The sequence below is a fragment of the Penicillium mononematosum genome (assembly GCF_028829835.1).
Source record: "Penicillium mononematosum strain IBT 11891 chromosome Unknown utg000003l:1.0-8172316.0:1.0-8177699.0, whole genome shotgun sequence".
NCBI lineage: Eukaryota > Fungi > Ascomycota > Eurotiomycetes > Eurotiales > Aspergillaceae > Penicillium > Penicillium mononematosum.
In genome coordinates, this window is record NW_026643273.1 from 3,961,902 (window position 1) to 3,973,973 (window position 12,072).

General features: G+C 49.3%; 5 protein-coding genes across 5 annotated transcripts; 3 read left to right on the forward strand and 2 right to left on the reverse strand.

The window, feature by feature from the left end:
- Positions 1-1,930: 1,930 nt before the first annotated feature.
- Positions 1,931-5,649, forward strand: N7519_006497 (uncharacterized protein; the record flags this gene model as incomplete). Its single annotated transcript, XM_057293273.1, has 6 exons — positions 1,931-2,979; positions 3,048-4,771; positions 4,826-5,023; positions 5,071-5,122; positions 5,178-5,524; positions 5,576-5,649. The coding sequence occupies 6 exons, from the start codon at positions 1,931-1,933 to the stop codon at positions 5,647-5,649; spliced, it is 3,444 nt and encodes a 1,147-aa protein (XP_057148084.1).
- Positions 5,650-5,824: 175 nt separating this feature from the next.
- N7519_006498 (cystathionine gamma-synthase) lies at positions 5,825-6,944 on the forward strand (the record flags this gene model as incomplete). Its single annotated transcript, XM_057293274.1, has 2 exons — positions 5,825-5,986; positions 6,045-6,944. 2 exons carry the CDS (start codon positions 5,825-5,827, stop codon positions 6,942-6,944), a joined length of 1,062 nt encoding a protein of 353 aa, XP_057148085.1.
- Positions 6,945-7,369: 425 nt separating this feature from the next.
- N7519_006499 (MoaD/ThiS family protein) lies at positions 7,370-7,630 on the forward strand (the record flags this gene model as incomplete). The annotated part of the gene is made up of 1 exon (XM_057293275.1): positions 7,370-7,630. One exon carries the CDS (start codon positions 7,370-7,372, stop codon positions 7,628-7,630), a length of 261 nt encoding a protein of 86 aa, XP_057148086.1.
- Positions 7,631-8,014: 384 nt separating this feature from the next.
- Positions 8,015-8,559, reverse strand: N7519_006500 (uncharacterized protein; the record flags this gene model as incomplete). Its single annotated transcript, XM_057293276.1, has 2 exons — positions 8,015-8,347; positions 8,398-8,559. The coding sequence occupies 2 exons, from the start codon at positions 8,557-8,559 to the stop codon at positions 8,015-8,017; spliced, it is 495 nt and encodes a 164-aa protein (XP_057148087.1).
- Positions 8,560-9,534: 975 nt separating this feature from the next.
- Positions 9,535-11,285, reverse strand: N7519_006501 (FAD-binding oxidoreductase; the record flags this gene model as incomplete). Its single annotated transcript, XM_057293277.1, has 6 exons — positions 9,535-9,861; positions 9,921-10,116; positions 10,166-10,532; positions 10,583-10,696; positions 10,745-10,977; positions 11,029-11,285. The coding sequence occupies 6 exons, from the start codon at positions 11,283-11,285 to the stop codon at positions 9,535-9,537; spliced, it is 1,494 nt and encodes a 497-aa protein (XP_057148088.1).
- Positions 11,286-12,072: the final 787 nt, after the last annotated feature.

Below are 12,072 nucleotides of genomic sequence, written 5' to 3' on the forward strand. Positions count from 1 at the left end.
ACTAAAAAGGACCACTAAAACGACATGTAAAAAGACCACCTAAGAAGATCATAAAGACTAGGGCTGTATAAGCGGCCGGCTATTCTTGTTATAGGGACTGAGATATTATAGAAATTCACCCTATAGAAGTTGCTATTGTATGTTGTAGGAATTAATCGCTAAAATTTGTAGGTAATAGTAAATTGGCGGTATGACGGTCGAAATCTAATATAGAAAAACACGATATGGCGCACTGGCAGCTATACACTGCCGTATACTACCTGTTCATTAAATTTTAATACGTTTGTACAACGTAGAAATGAGATTTTGACGTACTTTATGCCTTGGGAGCTCCACTAACCTACCAAGGGTTACCTAGGTAAGATTGCACACTCCGTACGGGGTAGTAAGCAGTTATGTGACCTCCCGAGGTCCCAGCGGGATGATCTACTTCAGGGTGTATGTACGGAGCACTTAGGTAGCTACTCCGTACGAACGCTGGGTCTCACGGATATGAATTATCTAGATGCGGGGTGGTTCGCGCTACTGTTCTTGGATTTCTTTTGTTCTTTGTTCTATGTATATGTGGGCTTCTGTTGAATGATGTCCAGAGTCAGCATAAGCGCTCTGAAGATTTAGTCAAGGAAGGGGATACTATTCGATAAAGCAAGACATATAGCGGTAACAAGCAAAGGAATACCCGCAGGTTGTAGGGATTTGCAGCCATTTGAAGATCATATGTATAGATATATGTAGGGAGTAGTAAATTAGAGACTCGAGAAAAAGAGGGACCTTGCATGCCACAACGGGATGACGAAACGGGCAAGCCGATAACGGGCATTTGATCAAATGCCAAATTGAGGAAGACACATTTCAGCCACGCCTCCAACCTGGAGAGAAGCCACGAGGGTTAGGCAATATTAACGAACCAATAAATCCAGGGTTTCATTAACTAGATTAGTCTCAAATTTGCGCTAAGAGGCCCCTAGACGAAATTATGTGAGATGGGTTAGGAATGACTTTTTACTAGCAATATTTACTATGTTGTAGAAGTACAAGACAGTAGATCATACATGCCCAATATCAAATCATATAGAAATATCTGTAACAATGGTGTGATTTACCCCGTAGGAATATCTTTGATCTTCTCGATACTCGTCAGCGGCGGGGTCCTTCATTCCGATTGGGCTTAGTGGAGTTTCAGTTTGAGACGAGCGGGTTGTCAATGCTGATTGGATATATATAGCCCTTGGTGGCTTGAAAAGGCGTTGGGTGTTTGAGGTATGTGGGATGGGTATAAGACTTATAGATATGGAATTGTAGCACATGTCCTTATTAAATACTTGGTAAATGTCTCTTAATAGACCTATTTATACACCTATTAACGTCCCTATTAATATTCACTATATACAAAAAGCTCCACAGAACAAGCCCCCCCCACTGCGGCAATTGGTACCTGCGGAGTATCTCCAGGGTTTCCCCCCCTGATAATGTCTGTGTTCTTTCACTTCTTCCCATCTGTCTCAGGCTGCTGGTCCAGCTACTTTACCAATTTAATCTCTGTACTCCCGTACGGAGTACTCCGTAAGTATTTGCTTTTTATTTGCTTTTTATTTGGATTTTTGAAGGCGCTAATCTTGGGATAGTTGGAGCACGGGCGCTTCGATTCCACCCCTCCTTCCTCTCCGACACTTGACACTTGACACTTGGGACTATTTTGAGACAATCCGACACTTGACCTTAAACACTTCACTTCCACTTCTCTTATACCCTTATACCCCTCTTGATCTCCCTTCTCCCCTTCCCCCCGCTATTCGATCCCAATTCTTATCAGGCCTAAAGCCCCTGTCGATCCTTAAACACCTAGGGGGAGGGGATATTTCACTGCTATTCTTGGTGTGTGCGATTTGAGTGCGATGTGGACTGCGTCTACTCGCAACCCTTTCCTGTCATGTCTACCGATGACCCGTTCTCCTTTCTGCCCGAGCAGGCCAAACCCGCGAAAAAACCCCACTGGAAAAGTAAACTATTCTCCAAGGATAAGAACAAATCTGCGTCGCATCAACATCAAGAAATCGCGGACTTCTTGAGCTCTCGTGCCCCAGAGTCAGCTCCAACTCCCCCGGCTATCGATTCAAGACACATTCCTCCGCAAACCGTTGCTGCCCACCGCTTTCCTTCCTCACAAGACATCTCCGGATACACTCCCTCCAAGCCAGAATCAGCGCCAGCGCCAGTCTTGCCTAACGAGGACTATGTCCCTTTCAACTTCTCAGACCAATCTCATACCGCACCTGCCCCTCCTGCCTCTGCCAAGCCTAGTGGGCGCAAAGGCAAAGGGCTGCGGGTGGGTTTCAGCCCTCGAACCCCGGAAGTGATTGGCGAAGGAGGTGATGAGACGGAATCGCCAACAATTGAGATTTCGCGGGCTCGTGAAAGGTCGGGCAGCAGGGGAACCGAGTCTGCCAATATCCCTACGCCTCTCTCGGACCCTTCGCGATCGCATCTGCCAAATCTCCGACTGGACACATCGCTGGGCGATGGCGATGCGCGATCGGGACAGGCGGCTTATTCGCCTCTGCGTGATAGATCGGACTGGAAACCCCCGCTGATGCAAAATCCACAGGACGTGGACTTCCTGAGCGCGTTGCCTTCGAGTGACAGCGGTTCTCGATTGTCATTCCGTGGCGATACCGAGGCGAATTCATTCGCACAACGCGTCCGCGACAAGATGGAAGCGGAAGAAGGGCGCGCATTGCATCATCGTTATGAGGAAGATGCCTTGTCTCCTGGCGCTGAAGACGATGATGCCTCAACTCCCCCCAGCCCTCCCAGCCCGGAATCGCCCATAAAAGCTTACAATCCTGGATTGGTTAAAGAAACAGGCTCAACGGCGGGACTTCCGCATGCGCCGTCAATTTCTCTGTCAATGCGGTCGATTGTCGATTCGATTCGGAACCCCCCCAAGCCCTTCAACGCAACGCGCACCTGCGAATCTCAGTCCTATTGACCCACGAATGCCCACAAATCTCATCCCAGGTAGCCCCGGCAAGGCTTCACCAACACAGGCGAAACCGCCACCCCAGGACCTGCCTGCATCAAACTTGGCGTCACCTCGAAGTCGCGAAGGTCAAGAGCCACCACGCGGCACCCAACCCCCCTAAATTCTCTCTTCGAAATATTGCCAACCAAGTTGGCGATACCGCATTTTCTGAATTCAAAGATTACAATGCACGATATGAGAGTTCTATTAAACTCGCAGCAGAGGATGTTAAGCCATTGGTAGAAACATCACTAGCAGAATGGATTCGGGCTGCGGTCTGGTGGTTTTTGCGAGGGAAGACGCGATTAGAAGCATATGCTCGTTCCCGTTCGACACTGCCACCTGCCTACGCCAAGCAAGCTGTGATCGATCTTGGAAAGGCATTATGGATAATTGAAAATATTGTGCCCAGTCATCATGAACTCTCTCGATACGGCGCCATGGGCGTTGACGCCCTACTGGCCGTTGCGAGTACTACCGGCGACAGGGAGTTGGCTGAGCTTCTGGGAATACATCAAACTCTCATCAATCACCTCCGGTCGCTGTCCATGTCCATGAAACGTAACAACATCCTCGCCGTGGTTGTCTCGGACGAAGGCTCTCCCACCCAGCTGGATACTAGCATCTGGCTGCGTTACCCTTTCTATGCGCCCGACGTCTCAGCAGTCTTATCTGGCGCGGCAACGAGATCAATGTTGGCAGATAACGCGGGCAAGACACCAAGTTTGGTGCACATGATGCCTTTGGGTGACACAAATCGATATTTCAGCTATGGTAGCATGTTCGTGCAGGTCTGCGTCAGCTCCAGTGATGATGATGGGCAGCAGCAATATGCCATGCCCTGTGCATTGACCATCGTCCGCGAACGGGCAGATTGGTATGTCTTTGCGGCAATCACTAGCCAAAGTCAACTTGTCAACATCTTGATTCAGTCCGATCGCAAGCAGGGTCCGACTTGGGAGGATGTGGATTGGCAAGTCCGGTCCCATTCTATGCGAGTCAAGCTCCCCCGAGGATTCGAGTTGGACGTCATGTTCAAGGAAGAGGATTTCAAGACCCTTTGGAATATCGTGAAATATACTCAGAAGTCGGAGAACAGTCTCCATCCGGAGGCAGGCGAGACTGTGGTATTTGAGAATACTCTCAAGGTTTTCCAATATATGGATCCGGGCACACCCAAGGCATTCCCTCCAGACCCTACAGAAAGATGTCGTATTCGTTTGTTCGAGCGATCTGTCACCGTGACAGAAGGCACTGGTACTCGCAATTCGCATCGGGGATTCCGACTAGCTGTTCTGACCAGCCCGAAGGTCAAGACTTTGAGCAGCATTCGCCATACTTTGGGCAACGGCTCGCCGATAGTGTTCGGTCTCTTGCGAGGAGAGGACGGTGCTCCCGCTCTTCTCCTCAAGGTGACCGAGGACGGCCGTACAAGATCCATGTTGATGACTTTCCATGAGGTGGCCGAGCGTACGAAAATGCACTCCGTGCTGCTAGGCATGATTCCACGGGAAGGAGAGGTCAAGTCGCCCGAATTCGCCATCCAGTCTTATTGCATTGAACAGCCCGAAGATCCATTTACCGGCCAGCCGGCAGTCAAACACCTCCAGTTCCCCGCCGGAAGCGTGTCCGTTATTGACCAAAAGCATGCTTACGTTGACCATGGTTATGGACCGACTATTCTATCGGAGCATTTGAGGGCCTTTATCGCCACTGAATGGGGCTCTGTCACGGATCGCATCAACTTAGGTGGGTTTCTCTATCGTCTTCTCGCCTCGAAATGAGTTGCTAATTTTTGTTCAGGGCCTGGTGAATTGAAAATCGGCTTGGACGTCCAGAGCAAGACGAGCATGAGCTTGTTCCGCTCCGCGCAGCAAGATCTGACCCTTTCGCTTGCGGATAACCTCGTCCGCCCTGAACTGCCTGGACAGTTAACCGGCTTCCTTGAGAAGATTACGACGAAGCCTATGATCCGCCGGCTGGATTTCCCCACCATGGAGGGTATGTCGTCTTCTGACATTTTGTTTTCTTCGCTAATTGCATCCTAGATCTTCATGCCTTCGAAGCAGCTGTTACTGGCTTCCAGGTGCTTTACGATGGGTGAGTCTATCATATCCATCTAGCCTTTTGGTCAAGACCTTGCTAACCGAACTAGTATGGCTACATCGTTCACTATCTCCCGCCGACGGAGTATGGTTCCCATTTACAAGAAATGGGAAGCTGCAGTGGCACGGGTTCAGATCGTACGACAAGAGAAAGTTGTTCAAATGCTTGCTTTCTTCGGAGACTTCCAGCATGGGACATGTATGAACTTTGTTCTTAAGGGTACTGATATCATGGAATCCTTTGGGCGGTCCGGCAAGTTCGGCATTCGTATGGTAGATGCCAAGTTCGCACTGCCTAAGAAGGACGATAATCCAGCTTCCAACTTTGTGTGTCTCGACATGCCCGAGTATCCCATTGAACACGACGATCTCACCATTACGTTCGATACAGAGGCTTGTGAGTTATATATCTGCCTTGTATTTTCGTTTGCTAACTTTTGTTCGATAGCACGCGCAAGCTTCAAGGCAGCTCTTCCTGGGTCAGTGCGAGAGCCATCTCGCATGGGCTCCATCCGTCGATAATGCGGATGTTCTCCCTCTTCCCCGTGATGTCCCCACACGTGATCCATTACGTGATTTCCCCTCCTTCCCCCCTCCCCGAGATCGGATCCCGCATTCTCTGGTGTATTATAACTTTTGCTTGACGGGCCCCTTTTCTGTGCATACAATTCAAGAACCAAACATAGCATCTTTTATCATGTCGCATTCTAGCGAAGCCATTGGCGCATCCACGCGCTCCCTGCATGCCGATGATGCCCTGAACCTTGTTACTGATGTTGCTCCTCCTATGCATGTCTCTACTACGTTTCGTTATTCCAAGGATCCAACCCAGCTAGTACCGGCTGCCGATGCCACCCCTGTATGCATCTTGACCCGCAGTTCTATGCCTCATAGCCTAACATATGTACCAATTGTAGTCCGACTTTGATCCAACCTCCCACATCTACTCGCGCATGTCCGCACCCAATCCTACCCGCTTCGAAGCAATCCTCTCCTCCCTCCTCCACGGCCAAGTTATAAGCTACTCCTCCGGGCTATCAGCGTTGCATGGCGCCCTGACCCTCCTCAACCCCCGCCGCATCTCCGTCGGCGATGGCTACCACGGCTGTCACGGCGTCATCGCCCTCTTCACCCGCCTAACAGGCCTCCAAAAGCTGCCCCTCGACTGCCCACCGGACCAACTTGAAAAAGGCGACGTAATCCTCCTCGAAACACCCGTCAACCCCCAAGGCACCGCCTTCGACATTGCGTCCTACGCCGCTAAAGCCCACGCTCGCGGCGCATACCTCATCGTCGACAGCACCTTCGCCCCACCAGGCCTCCAAGAGCCATTCCAGTTCGGCGCAGATATCGTCATGCACTCAGGCACCAAGTACTTCGGTGGCCACAGCGATATGCTGTGTGGTGTCCTCGCCACGAACCGCGACGACTGGGCCGCACAGCTCAAATCCGACCGTCTCTTTATCGGAACCGTCATGGGTAGCATGGAGGGTTGGCTGGGCGTCCGCAGTCTGCGCACATTGGAGATTCGTGTCCAGCGTCAGAGCGAGAATGCCGCCCGTCTCATCTCCTGGCTTGATGCTGCTCTCCATGCGCCTAACCCCACGCCTGACAGCGATGAGGCGGCTGTGCAGGCTGTTCTCGGGGAGGTCCTCCATGCTAGTCTGCAGAAGGTCGAGGGTGACTGGTTGAAGAAGCAGATGCCTAATGGGTTCGGACCTGTTTTCTCTATTGTTATGAAGGAGATGCGGTTCGCTCGGGAGTTGCCGAGTAAATTGCATTTCTTCCAGCATGCTACTAGTCTGGGGGGGTGTTGAGACGCTTATTGAATGGAGGACTATGACGGATGCGACAGTTGATCGGAGGTTGTTGAGGATTAGTATTGGGTTGGAGAATTGGGAGGATTTGAAGGCTGATATGGCGAGGGCATTCCGTGAGCTTGCCAAGTAGATTTGGAGATTATGAGCTACATAGAATGCATACCTTTTTATTATAGCGAAGTATACAATTCATACAATTCATACGATTCATACAATTCATTATACTAACCGTGAACAACTTGGACTCCAGGTCTTATTTACCCCGCATTGAACAATTCTATTGGTCATCTAATCTGCTATCTTCCTACGGAGGACTCCGTATACTCCTTCACCTTTCAATCATCTCTTCCACTGTCATTTCAGACATTCAATCATTCAATCATTCAGTCAATTCTCTCCCTTGATTACACCCAATACCCATCATGCCGGAAACCTTCACAATCCACTACTTCGCCACAGCATCCCAATACACCTCCAAAAACACAGAATCACTCCCCGCGCCACTCAAACTATCCACTCTGTTTGGCGAACTCGAGCAGCGATACCCTGGCATTGTTCAAAAAGTCCTGTCCACTTGTGGTGTTAGTCTGAATGGGGAGTATGTTGATGTCGAGGAGGATGGGGAGCTCGTTATCCAGGCTGGGGGTGAGGTCGCTGTTATTCCGCCTGTGAGTTCGGGGTAGAGATAAGAGGTTTTCCATTTGACTTCTGTGTTGGAAGTACTTTATACGTCTTTATCTTGATTTATTCTCTTGGATTATCGATTACTTCACTTGATTCGATTTCGTCTGAAATGGGTTATTAATGCACGCATTATAAGAATAATCATAAAGACAGAAACAATCCAACTCGTCCAAACTCATAACCTTCCCAGATCCCTATATATCCCATATAATCCCATCAACCTGGTCCATTACTCCATACTCTTCACAGCAAGAGCCTTCTTCTTCTGCAGCCACAAACAGACATTGCAAATAACAGAGAAGAAAAGAGAATACTACCAAATCGAAGTTAGTAAAATCCCAAGAAAAGAAGGCAAATGCAAAACCCAAGGAAAAGAAAAAAACTCACCAAAGTCCAATACTCAACCCCCAAATAGCCTTCGTCTCGACACAAATCGCCTTGGAAGCCCCAATCCACGAAACATAATCAATCTTCCCACTAACGCTGGCGATGTAACTCGAAAGTCGAGACGCAAACGCATACGACGTCGCGTCCTTATCTCCCAGCTCGGCCAGCGCCGTGCACTTCAAGTACGAGAGCGGCTTGCCGACGATGACGGCGACGACGATCAGTGCGATTAGAAGTAGTGTGTCGAGGACTGCGCAGGCGAGGAATGGGAGAATGTCGTCTATGTAGAGGATTGCGGTGATTATGCAGTAGATTGCTGCGATGCAAGTCTGTGGGATTGTTAGTGGGTTTGATTAGGTAGGAGGCGGCTTGGACTTACCACGCTGATTGTTCCGATTAGGATGTTTGGGGGCGTGGCGTTGTTGTTTATTATTACGCTGATGAATTTGGCTGTCATGCCGATTATGGCGATTAGGGAGCAGGCTTGGAAGAGGCGGGATAGTTGGAAGGTTGCGCCGAGGGCGCCGTAGCGGGGAGACATTTTGGGGATCGAATTGGTTTGAATGACTGAATTGAAGTAATGGTCTTGGAGGGTCAAGTGGTCAGGCTGGTCGTGTATATGCCGATGGATCGAGAGTGGATTGGGTGAGTCGAGGATAGTATTCAAGCAACGATGGGATAGATATATGTCGAATGAAAGGCTTTGAAAGACTAGAAGAAAGACTAGAAGACAACAGAAAAGACCCAAGAACAAAGGGAGTGTCTGAAAGAAAGTGAAAAGTGAAGCTGATTGTTAGGTTGAAGACCTGGTTCCGGCTCTTTATATAGACATCAATAAAGACTCTCAAAGACATCAATTGTCCGAAGTCTAGACAGTCTAGACCAGATTAAATTAGCATCAAATCTAGACTCTCCAGACTTCCCCCGGGCTATGTCTTTGTGTGTTACAGGTTGGAGCGCCGTACTCATTGGATCGGCTTTCATTGAGCTCGATACAGCGATCGGCATGAATGGTAGCTTAAGATAGTATGCGATCTCATAGCTCCTTACTAAAGAGAATATACTATTGGAAGAATACTACAATAACATAATAATATATAAAATATAGGTCCGATTGACGAATCCACCCTGGCGCTTGGAAGAAAACCCTAACTCGCCGCGGGTCGCTCTCAGCCACTCGTTCCTTGAGCGTATGCGAATCTGAAGCAGGCGCCTATTTTTGATCTAATTATTGACTAGGATGGGAAATGCCGAGTAGATCAAGTTTCAGGATATTGCATCTAGCCTCAATTTCAGCAAGGGTCTTTATTTATTGATTTTATATTTTTTTGAGCCGCGTGGCAGGGATCTGAGCAAGAGGAAGTCATACTACACAATATATATCATGGGCGGATCGCCGACGCACCTACTCCCAACACTTTTCTCTCGAGCCATATAATTAAAACCAATTGATTAAGTCTTGGTAAGTCCAATTATAGACGAGATAAATATATCCAATGCATCTAGACCGGGCCCTTTAGTCCTTCAGCCTCCATCCTCCACTGGTCCGCGTCTGGAAGAACCCTTCGGGATCATACGCCTTTCTCGTCTTCAGAGCAAGCGCCTTGGACTCAGGGCTAATACGGCCCCAGTAATCCTGACGGTAGTACGCGTCGTTCATAAACAATGGTCGATACACGTCGGGAAGAAGACCCTTGTCGATGTTCTTCTGGACTAGGTTGCCCATTCCCTGGTAGAGTTCGACGGTCGCAGCGTCAACCTTGCTGTCGTCGACTGATAGGCCGTAGGAGAAGTCCAGCTCAATGACAATGTATGGTTGATCGGAGGGAATGTCGAGGAGATCCTGGGGGTTCGTTAGTAATATGATCTCCGGTTTTCTTTCATTCGGAATGGAATTCTTACTCCACCACGGTCCTTGGCCTTCTGAGAGAACGTCTTGGGCAAAGGCTGGAAGGCAATCGAGCCTAGTATCCCGGCCACTTCTAGTACCGACCCGGTCACGTCGCGGAAATGCTCATAGTACTCCTCGAGCGGGGCGGTTCCCACGGTTTTGTTGGGAAGCGGCGTAGTCTCGGTGGCGATGTTGTAACGTTGTCCCCTAGTAGCCAGTTAGCAAGTGGTCCAGGACTAGGAATTGCTCGTCTTACTTAAGAATGAAGAAGTTGTTATGGTTGAGCAGGTCGTAGTATGTGTCCCAGGTCTTGGTGGTAGAGGTGTGTTCAATAGCAGTGAACTCGTCAAAGACTCCGGAGGGGGGCTCGGGGCCATCGTAGAAGAGGAACAAGATACAGAGGTCAAGCACGAGACTGCGCTCGAATGTCACGATGATTGCCGCCTTGTCGTCGGGATACTCGTCGGTGAAGTTGCGCACTGCCGTGAGAATCTCGGGGGCCTTGTCGGCTGTGTAAACGTAGTTGCCACCCCAGACCTTGTGATCTTGAGGATGAGTCTGCATGGTGTATGCAGTAACAACTCCAAAATTGTTGCCACCTCCCTTCAAGCTCATGAAGAGGTCTGTCGAGTGTTAGTTTCGACAACTCGAAGGTTGGTATAGTATCACTCACCTGGGTTTTCGGTTTCGGTTGCGTGGACAATACTGCCATTGGCCAGGACAACTTCGAAGTCCTTGATATTGTTCGCAGCCCAGCCGTACTGCGTGCTAAGGAAACTCATACCACCTATAAATTGTTAGAGATAAACTCGGTGTTGATATCTGAACCACATACCTCCGAGCATATATCCACCGACTCCAACACCTCCCATTCGACCTCCAACAATAGTCCGACCAGTTCCTGCAAGGCCCTGTTGGGCCTCTTCCCATGAAAGTCCAGGACCGATAACAGCAGTATGATCCTCGGGGTTATAGTCAACCTGGTCCAGGTTCTTAGTCGAAACCAGCAATCCGTCCTGGATACTAGCAAATCCATTATTGGGGTTATGTCCTCCGCTCTTGATGGCACTGTTGAGGGTTAGCCGACGTCATTGATGCTGGTGTAACAAAAGAACGAACAAGAGAGTCTCCACGTCGTGCAGGTTCTTGATAACCTGCGCCATCTCTGCTGCACTAGATGGAGCTGCAATGCATGTTGGCTTGAGATCACCGCATGCCGTGGACCAGTACTCAGTCAGATCGCTCTGGTAGGCTAATGAAATACGGTTCTCGATTTCAATGCCGCCGGCTTCGAGTGTTGCGCAGATATCTGCCATTGTCTGGGGGACAAGAGTCAGGGACAGCGCCAGAGCGCGCCATCCGTTGCTTGAGAGCATGTTGTCAAAGGAAAGTAGACAATATAATAGATATAATATTGCAAAAATATACAAAAGAAAGGAATAGGTGATGATCCAGGGTCAGAATAAATACTCCCGACAGATATACGCATTCGAAACAGTTCCACGGTGCGGCCCTTGGCTTTAGTTTATATAACCCTTCCATAGCCTCGGCTTGGAAGAACTCCATAGTGGAAGGACATTCTTCAAGACACTCAGGGTACTCCTTTTGAATGGTGGGCCCAAAAGGAAAAGGAACGGGGACCAAGCCACAGGAGCAAAGAGAAGAATCTGCAGAAGCACTGTTCAGCGACTCCATTCCATCCAGGCCGGGGCCAACCATGCGGTTCTCCACTGGGTAAGACCTGCTTATCCACTCCGGAGAAATTCAGGGTCTGAACATTAATTCGTGACGAGTTCGTCACCGTGCTCGGTGGATGAATTTGGTAAGGAGTTTGCTGCTGCACACTCCACACCCCATAGACGTAGCGGAGACATATGGCAGCGTGGAATGGCCAAACACAAAACCTCGGATGCTCTGTACTTGTGAGTGTTGGACAGGTCGTCCGAGTCAATTGTTCTGAGCTCAGATCGAACTTGGCAGAGCCGAATGCCTATCTTGTGCCGATCTCGACATATATAGACATCGGATATTTGGTCACATTATTCCTATGGCCAGATAGGGCCAGGACGTTCAGCAGCGGGTCCCAATCGAGAAATCTCCTTGTTAATCGGCTAAACTTGTGCAATATACTCCGTATATGGAGTACATAGTACGAATTGAGTG